General features: G+C 42.2%; 1 protein-coding gene across 2 annotated transcripts; it reads left to right on the top strand.

The window, feature by feature from the left end:
* The first annotated feature begins 1,604 nt into the window (after positions 1–1,604).
* On the top strand, positions 1,605–7,112 carry LOC133169754 (uncharacterized). 2 transcript variants are annotated; one of them, XM_061302232.1, is made up of 2 exons: positions 1,605–2,007; positions 6,235–7,112. In XM_061302232.1, exons 1-2 carry the CDS (start codon positions 1,946–1,948, stop codon positions 6,794–6,796), a joined length of 624 nt encoding a protein of 207 aa, XP_061158216.1. In that variant the 5' UTR covers positions 1,605–1,945; the 3' UTR covers positions 6,797–7,112. The 2 variants fall into 2 exon arrangements, 1 of the variants encoding a protein (XP_061158216.1); XR_009718449.1 differs by lacking the exon at positions 1,605–2,007 and adding an exon at positions 2,084–2,213.
* The last annotated feature ends 2,749 nt before the right edge of the window (positions 7,113–9,861 follow it).

Here is a 9,861-nt window from a genome sequence, read left to right as displayed (position 1 = left end):
GTCTCACTTTTTTGCTAGTGCGTCATAGTCTGGAGTAAAATTTGTTGTGGCAATTCTTAGGAGAGATCCGAGGTGTTGGTCCATTTACCTAGATCTGTGACGGGTTGATGTAGATGTTCATGTGGCTGAACGTCACGTCACGTACGTCGAGCCAAATTGGCCACTCTCTTTTAAAGACTCGGCACTCAGTGTCCACCTTGCTTTTCTTTGGGCGACTCATTTTAATGGAAGGATTCCAGGGGAAGGTTTGTGGGTGGCTTTAGCGTAAAACTGTATCTGAAAGCTCAGGGCGCAAATTACAAGAATGCAGTCGTCACAGCCCACGCTCTAAATTCGGCACTGATACAAATAGAGCGCGAGTGCGCCATGTCCGTACTACTGAGTACGTACACGCACTTGTGAGTGTGCACAGAGCTTTCTGACACGGCTTCCGGTAGTAAATGCGCAGGCGAGCGGTTCCCCATCTACTGGGTAAACGCAGTCATTGCAGGCAAAATGACCAAAACTAATGTTTAATAATACAATTTATTCAGGGTTGGCGGGCCGGATTAAACGGTCCCGTGGGCCGGATGTGGCCCGCGGGCCGTAGTTTGCCCATACCTGCGCTAGCAGGAAGTGACGGCAGCACGTGGCCTTTTGTTATCCTTTAGCCATGTTCAAAGTTGATCCCCGATGAAAAAGTGTTTTTGGAGTGGAATGCAGACAAAACGAGCTCCTTAACGCAGCCTTCATATTTGTGGTTTTGCGTGAGGATGCGTCATGTTGTCGGTTGCCATCGTTTGTGATTAAATGTTGTTTATTTAAAGGACACATCATGGAAAATCCACTTTTTTGGTTTTTAAAATAATTTCCGTGTGTATCTGGAGTATCCAGGACTGTAAAAAAGTGTAATATATCCCTCCAGGTGCTGCAGAGACACTGTTATGATCGTTTTGGGGGGCTATATTTTACTTTTCTCCGTTTTATATGACTTTTTAAATCTATTACATCAAATCTGTTGGGGCAGGACAAACCAAACAAGGTAACAGGTGTTGCCAAACGGAAATCCGAGTAATAAACATGGCGGATTTGCAAATCATTCAATCAATCAGAAATATTGAAAGCCCAAATAAAACGCTACCCTTTTAGCGACACCGAGGGCCAAGAAAATGTCTGCAGGCTCTAGAGCATTTTCTATTCGGGCTCCAGAGCTTTGGAATGGCCTACCAATGGATATTAGGACCAGGGCTGTGGACTCGGTTCGGACTCGGTCGGACTCGGTCATTTTTGCCGGACTCGGACTCAGTGCTGATTTTGACCGAGTCCACCGAGTCCGACAATAAAAAAAAGAGGCAAGACGCAGCCAGAGAGTGTCACGTTACAGTCAGCGCGGTAGGAGTTGTAAGAAGCAGTAAAAACTCCACCAAACTCGCCGTAATGACCCGTGATATATGTTATATCCTTACTATTTTCCAGGTTCTTAGATAGCAAGAATAGGTCGGACAACGACGTGAATGATAACTGCTTTATTCCTTACTCACAGTGCGTTCACAGGGCGTACCACAACAACACAGAATGCGCCCATCCCACTTCCGGGGTTTTTCTACTACGGAATTTGAGTTAGCCCAAAATAGACAACATCTCTTCCCCTCTTACAATGAACGTGCTATATGCACCTATAACTTGACATCTTCAAGATCTATCAATAACTACTGTAGTATCGCTGTTGTTATGTTATCGCGAGAACAGCAAATGACTAGAGAGCGAGCAAGGAACTAGCAGCAAACAAGAAACGGACATGTGGAAATAAAGGAGTTGAAGTTAAACAAAGACTGTTTTATTGAGGAACACAACATTTTGGCGACGAGGAAACGGTTTATCACGAACCCAGAAGCAAGAAAGGACGACTAGGATTCTACGTCCATACTGAAAAAAAAAGTGAGAAGACACCTGTATCGTGTTGACCATGTCGAACGGCGATGGTCCCGGAGCCGGAGCCGCGCTGGGACAAGCTGCACCTGAACCCAGGTACGGCCAACTGAACGCGCCTGCTGCGTTGAACCTTGGGGCGTCTGATTTATTCACAGAATTTAGCCTGTGGAAGGACTCCTACAGTTTTTTCGAAGTTGCCAGTGGAACTATTAATGCACCAGACTTAGTGAGGAGGGCCACATTACTGCATTGCATTGGAGCACCTACGCAAAGAATTTTTGCCAATCTACCTGGAAGCAAAAGTACGTATGCACAGACTGTTGCTGCTCTAGACTCGTATTTCACACCACGAAGAAATGTAGTCCTGGAGAGACACAAGTTTAGACAGAGAGCTCAGTGTACTGATGAGTCAGTAGATGCTTTTGTGAATGCGTTGAGAGAATTGGCGAAATCATGTGACTTTGGTGCACTGGAGGACGATATGATAAGAGATCAAATAGTGGAAAAATGTGCAATGAGAAAGCTGCGTGACAAACTGCTTCAGGAAGATGGACTGAGTTTAGATAGAGCATTGTCAACTGCAAGAGCTTTTGAAGCAGCGCAGGCAGAATCTAAACTTTTCACGGAGAGTGCTTATCACAAAGCTGGAGACGACCGCATTCGCTTCACCGAGAGGAGTGTGCGTGTGGATCCCAGACGGACCGGAGATGCGAAGCAAGGAAGGAGAGGCAGCCAAGGGCAAGCCAACTGCACCACCCAGTGTTACAGATGTGGAATTGACACTCACACAGCAGACGACTGTGGAGCTAAGACAGCAACGTGTCTTTTCTGTAAGAAAACGGGACATTATGCTCACATGTGTCTCAAGAAGAAAAAGAAAGCACAGGGAGAAAGTAACAGTGACAAATATAAAGACAGAAATAAGGAAAAAGATAAATCAAAGACTGGTAAACCAGTGAGAGCAGTAGTGCAGGAACTTTCTGATTCAGACTCAGATGAGTTTATCCATGCTGTAGATCCTGAAGGCACAGAAAGAGTCAATGTAAATGGACAATGGCTGAAAATGGTCATAGATACAGGAAGTGGAAGAAACTTCATAGGAGAGGACCTGTTCCAAAGAACATTATCCACTTTAACAAAACTTAAACCGACTAAAAAGAGATTTTATGCATATGCACTAGGGGTGTAAATCGCGGGTTTTGTCACGATACGATATAATATCGATTTAAAGAACTACGATACGATATTTGCCGATATCTTAAAGCCTGCTGCGATTCATTCACGATATATCGCGATATAGTGCTCTACGGTCGATTTTCTTTTTTTTAATAAAAAATATAGAACAATATCCTGATTTATAACAATTCATACGCAAAATCAACAAGGTACTGCAAACTCTTTATTTAGGAAATTACAAGAGTATTGTAGTATACAAATTGCTTACTTTGACACTTAACTTTGATGTCGTGTTTTTTCTTTAAATGTGCGGCGAGATTTGTGCTCCCTGAATATTTGATCACCGCATGGCAGGATTTACAAACTGCACGTGTCTTGTCCGTTGAGCCATCTTTTCTTTGGAATCCAAAGTGCTTCCAAACGAATGACTTGAAGCCTAAAGGGGAGCAAATTTCCTCGTCTTTTTGGACACTAGCCATAGCACCAGCCCAGGAGCCGCGTTCTAGTTATCGCCTCCCTTTCACGTGCGTGCTCTGCTCACAACATAACACGCGCAGTGCGCTCCCGGAAAGAGGAAGCAAGCAACAATGAACTGGATTTCAAACTAAAGTCGCGTCTAATGTCCGAGGTCAAACACGGCGATATAAATCGATGTTTACCTTTAGCATCGATGCCAATGAATCGTAGAGCATTATATCGATTAATCGATGTGTATCGATGTATCGTTACACCCCTAATATGCACAAACTACTCCACTTAAATGTGTAGGTTACTTTGAGGCAGTATTGAGATGGAAAAACAATGAAGTCAAAGATAACATATATGTGATAGAAGGAGATGTAGAAGCACTGTTAGGCAGAAAAACAAGCTTTGAGTTAGAAATACTTAACACAGGAGAAACGGTGAACAAAGTATCACAAGAAGAGAGATTTGACAAACTTGTCAGCGAGTTCCAACAAGTTTTCAAAGGACTTGGTCAGATTAAAGGATACAGCCACAAGGTAACAGTCGATGAAAAAGTACCACCTATAGCACAGAGACTAAGGAGAGTCCCTTACCACATGATAGAAGCTGTAAACCAGGAGCTAGACAAGATGCTAGAACAAGATATTATAGAGAAAGTGAATGAAGGATCTGAATGGGTTTCTAACTTCCTAATCATTCCCAAGAAAGAAACGCCAGAAGTAAGATTATGTGAAGACCTCAGGGAAGTGAATAAAGCAGTGATTAGGGAAAGACACTCAGTACCAACAGTAGATAGCATCTTACAAGCAGTGCAGGGAGCAAAAGTGTTTGATAAACTGGATGCCAGGAAAGGGTTTTGGCAATGTGATCTAGCTCCAGAATCCAGACCCTTGACGACATTTATCTTACATAGCTACCGTTTCAAGAAAGTTCCCTTTGGACTATCAAGTGCACCTGAAGCCTATCAGAAGGCTATGGACTCTACGTTATGCGGAATGCCTGGCACAGTTTGCTGCATGGATGATGTTGTGGGTTTTGGAGAGAATGATGAGCAACTGGAACAGAGACTAAGACAAGTCTTTCAGAGATTCAAGAACAGAGGTTTAACCCTGAACAGAGACAAGTGTGCTTTTGGACTACAACAAATAGAGATACTTGGACATGTGATCTCTTCCGAAGGAATCAAACCAGACCCAAAAAAGGTTGAGGCTGTCTGCAAAGCGCCTAGACCTGAGAACATTCAACTGCTTCGTTCATTTCTAGGTACTTGTGGATTTCTGATGAAGTTCATACCAAATTATGCAAATTTATCAGAACCACTAAGAAAACTCACTAGAAAAGGACAAGCATGGAAGTGGACAAAAGAAACAGAAAGAGCATTCCAAGCAATGAAAGATGCTTTGGTGAGTGAGACATGCTTGGCCTACTTTAAACTAGAGGCACCAACTGTTGTGATCAGTGATGCAAGTCCAGTTGGACTTGGTGCTGTTTTGATGCAGACACAATCGGATGGACAGAACAAGCCAATAGCCTATGCAAGTCGTTCACTGACCCCAACAGAACGTCGTTATTCACAGATAGAACGGGAGGCTTTAGGATGTGTATGGGCAGTGGAACATTTTAGACCTTACCTATGGGGGGCCAAGTTTACTTTACAAACAGATCATAAACCTCTCATTTACATGTTCAACCCTGAGAAAGCAACACTGTCACCACCGCGAATACAGAGACTTGGTTTAAGACTACTACCATATGACTACAAAATAGAACACATAGTTGGAAAGACCAATGTTACAGATTCACTATCGAGACTTCCATTACAAGAGACAGACTGCTGTGAGTATGTAGAAACATACGTGGACAGAGTGTTGTCAGTAACCCTGAATGAAATACAAGCCATAAGTATTGATGACATAAAACAGAAAATGACAGAGGATGACACAATGGAGAAACTAAAGTTAATACTGGAGACAGGAAAATGGCCAAACCCAATTCCAGAGGAATTGCAGCCCTATAACAGATGTGCAGCAGGTATGATGGACTTGTGCTGAGAGGACACAGGATAGTGCTGCCGAGAGCAATGGTGAAACAAGCACTGAGGATCGGACACGAGACTCACCAAGGGGTGGTCCGTACAAAACAATATCTAAGGAGCAAATTCTATTGGCCCAACATGGACCTTGATGTTGAGAGACTGATTAGAAACTGCTCCGCCTCTGTTCTTAACCAGCCATTACATGAAGATAAACCTCTTCAACCATTAGAGCTACCACCTAGACCATGGACCAAGATAGGTATTGATTTGATAGGTCCTATCCAGAACCAGTACATCCTAACCATGATAGACTACTATACTTCATTTCCAGAGGCTGTCATCATTTCTGACATTTCATCAGACACTGTAGTTGCAGAAGTAAAGAAGGTGTTTGCTAGATTTGGTTACCCTTTAGAGGCAGTCACTGATAATGGCAGGCAGTTTGTAGGAAACTGTTTTGAAGACTTCCTTAAATCCTGTGGAATCAAGCACATTAGAGCATCACCTTATTATCCAAAGAGCAATGGGAAAATTGAGAGATTTCATAGATACCTAAAGAAAGCCTTAAGAGCAACTAAATGGGAAGGAAAGGTGTGGAAAAAGGGGCTTTCACAAATCTTAATGGCATATCGCTCTACACCACACAGAGCATCAGGAGAGACGCCAGCCATGCTTATGTTTGGACGAGACATCCGCACCAAGTGTCCAACTCTGGAGAAGGCGAGTGAAGTACCAAAAGAAAAGGAGAAAACTGTTGATATCAGAAGCCATCACACGGAGTACAAAACTAAAACGAAACAGTATGCTGACCAGTACAACAGAGCAAAGGAGCACAACTTTAAAGTTGGTGATGTTGTTTACATTGCTAGTATGGAGAACGGAAAGCTGGATTCTACTTTTAAAGATGTCAGATATGTTCTTTTGAGAAACACAGCCGACAATTCTTTTGAGCTGGTCAATACAGAGGATGGATCAAAAGTGATCAGGAATGTCAAACATCTACGACATACGCCCATTATAATGGACTTTGATGTTCCTGAGCATCCATTGGTTCATGCTCAAATCAACAGTGATTCTGTGGATGTGCCGATTGCTAATACCGACCATGCAACCGAGAGACCACCTGAACCGGACCCAACTGTATCTGATATCATCACTACCAGGAAGGGCCGAGTGATAAGAAAGCCCATCCGATACAGAGAGACTTGAAAAGAGAGACTATAAGTTTGTTTGTTGTTATATGTGAGACAACTTGTATTGATGTAAAAAGAAAAAAAAAATCTTGCATTCTAAACAAAGGAGGAATATGTAGTATCGCTGTTGTTATGTTATCGCGAGAACAGCAAATGGTCAGCAGCTAACAAGAAACGGACATGTGGAAATAAAGGAGTTGAAGTTAAACAAAGACTGTTTTATTGAGGAACACAACAACTACCATTAAACAAATATCATATATGGTCCAGACTATTATGACAATAATATTCCCATGAAACCTTAACTTTGGGTGCGTTTGGACTACGTCAAATTATACCGAATTATAGCGAAAAACCGATGTCGTACGGCGTCATACGGCGTCAGCACTATGTTGTTTTCAATAAAAACATGAAGAACTCACGTTTGCGTCAGTCAATTTTAATTTTTATAAAGGATTATTCTCATTTGATGTCTTTAAATTCATCCGCGTTCTGCCATTGAAGCGGGGTGCATTCAAAAACCAGTCATACAGACGGAAACATTTTGTGATCAAATCTTTCATAACGAGAATGATTTGAGTGAATTCATTTGAATGAATAATTGAGACAAAATTTCAGTTCTGAAGGCTCCTTTTGTCCCAAGCAAAGTGACAGATGGTGGGGAGGGGGATAAAAATTGTAAAATCAATTCACTCAAATCATTCTCGTTATGAAAGATTTGATCACAAAACGTGTGTGGCTTTTTCTTAAATGAACACGTTTGACATTGCTATCGTGTCAGCTTTTAATTATATTGCGCTGTCATGTTAAAGCAAATTAATAAATGCAACAATATTAATTTGCTTTGAAAATACCTGAGTAATAAAATAAAATGGATGGATGGATGAATGATGATCACAATTAAGTAGAAAGTCTCCTTTGTAATATATACTCCTTGTAGCCTGTACCCAAAAAGAGGAGTTTCTTTGCATCGATGTTTATGCAAAGAGCTCACGTAATTATATTGTTGCGTTTTGGTGAAGTGAATGAGTGTTCCGTCTGTACGACTGGTCTTTGAATGCACCCCGCTCCAATGGCAGAACGCGGATGGCATCAAATGAGAATAATCCTTTATAAAAATTAAAATTGACTGACGCAAACGTGAGTTCATGTTTTTATTGAAAACAACATAGTGCTGACGCCGTACGACATGGGTTTTTCGCTTTCCAAATAAGGGGTCGTCACTAATTATTTGTGTTTAGATAAATGTCTGAGCTATAATGGTGTAATTAATGATTAAAATTTGAAAGTATCTGTTTATTGTATTTGTTTATATGTTTAATAAAGACAAAGCCATCACAAAACTGTTGTAATTATTTAGATTTTGATCTAAATTAGCCTTGAATAAAGACTAAGCAGTCACATGAATTAACAGAAAAAATGGACAGCCGGACTCGGACTCGGACTTGGACTCATGGCCAAGAGGCCGGACTCGGACTCGGTGCAAAAATCCGACCGAGTACACAGCCCTGATTAGGACTGCTACCTCAGTAGAAACATTTAAGACACGTTTAAAGACACATTTCTACGACATGGCCTTTAACTAACCTGTAGTGGCCGATTCGGCTGGAGTTTGTTTTCTCTCCCTCTCCACCCCCTCCTTCCCCCCTCCCCGGCCGGGGAGGTGGTTAGGTGGCACCCATGCTGACAGCGGCTATCTGGATTCTCGTGGGCCAATTCAGGATGGGGGAACTGCAGCTCAACCTCCTCGAAGACACTGCCAGGACAATTGAGGGCTCCTTCGGCAGCCCTTCGCTCTGACATCAACATCCACTTTTTATTTAATATATTTTCATATTGTATCATTTGGGCCCTCTCTGCATCCATGATCCTGAAAGGGGGATCCTTCCATCTGTGGTCCCTTCTCAAGGTTTCTCATTTTCCCTCGGTAGGTTTTTTTTTAGTTTTTCCTTGCCCTTTTGGGAGCGTAAGATCAGGGGATGCTTTGAGAATAATTGTCAATTTTTGTCTATGTGAAGCCCTTTGAGACTGCTTGTGATTTAGGGCTATACAAATTAACTTGACTTGACTTGACAGTAATAAAATCTACTGTTTTACGTTTTACTCATTTAGTTGTGGTCTATATATAGTGGAACAGCGATGCTTTTGTCTGAATTCCTTGTTTTGATACCATCACAGGTCCCTCTTTTCTACTTGTTCTGAGATGTGGCTCAGAGCAAGCTGTTTTGGTGTGGTCTCATTAAATGCAAATGAGGTACTTCAAACCCCTCAGGCCGTAAGATGTGTACCTCCCTTTCCGGTCGCCAATTGTAGCTTTTTTAGCCGAGGTAGCAATTACCGTATTTTCACGATCAAAGGGCGCACCGTACTAAAAAGCGCAGTCTCAGTTATGTGTGCCATTCCTGTATTTAACACACATATAGAGTGTATGATAGGGCGCATGCATGCCATGATTTACGGTAAACAAAAACAAAAAACGTCACGGGAACATAAAAGTGAGTTCAGATGTACTTTATTCTACTGGTTAACCATGTACTCTACTGTACTCAAATTATTGTTGATCAATATTCATACGCAAATTCGTCTAAGTCCCCATCTGTATCCAAATTAAACAGTTGGGAAAGTTCGCCATCTGACATACCAATTTCCTTCATCATTGTCCCGTCGTTGTCACGTTGCTCTTCAGCAATGATCCCGGCTTTCCAGGAAGCCTCGTAAGCATGTCTCTTTGTCTCTGCAATTTTAGAGGGTCCTAATGCTGTTTTCTTTGCACAAACGATTGTATTTATTTATCAATGGTGGTGGAGGTACGTACTATACGTCTTACGTGAAGTCCTGTGATTGGTTTACCGCCCGATCTACGTATAACGTAATGTCCTCTGATTGGTTCATTGGGTGCCTGTATATACATCTCTGTGTGGCGGTAGCCACACAAAACAATAGCGGCGAAGGTACGTTCTCCTTTTCGTGACACATCTAGTCCTGTGATTGTTTTTTTGTCCCGGTCTACGTGGTGGAAGCCACACAAAAAAATGGCAGCGAAGGTACGTTCTCCTCAACGTGTTACGTCTAGTCCTCTGA

Source organism: Syngnathus typhle, linkage group LG16, assembly GCF_033458585.1.
Source record: "Syngnathus typhle isolate RoL2023-S1 ecotype Sweden linkage group LG16, RoL_Styp_1.0, whole genome shotgun sequence".
NCBI classification, from domain to species: Eukaryota; Metazoa; Chordata; class Actinopteri; order Syngnathiformes; family Syngnathidae; genus Syngnathus; species Syngnathus typhle.
This window is presented reverse-complemented; position numbering and strand designations above follow the sequence as displayed.

Excerpts from the sequence above, each read along its gene's own strand:
- LOC133169754 (XM_061302232.1), top strand. The coding sequence starts at position 1,946 with ATGTCGAACGGCGATGGTCCCGGAGCCGGAGCCGCGCTGGGACAAGCT. Across the intron at positions 2,008-6,234 it reads CAAGCTGCACCTGAACCCAG|AGCATCAGGAGAGACGCCAG; the intron begins GTACGGCCAACT and ends TACACCACACAG.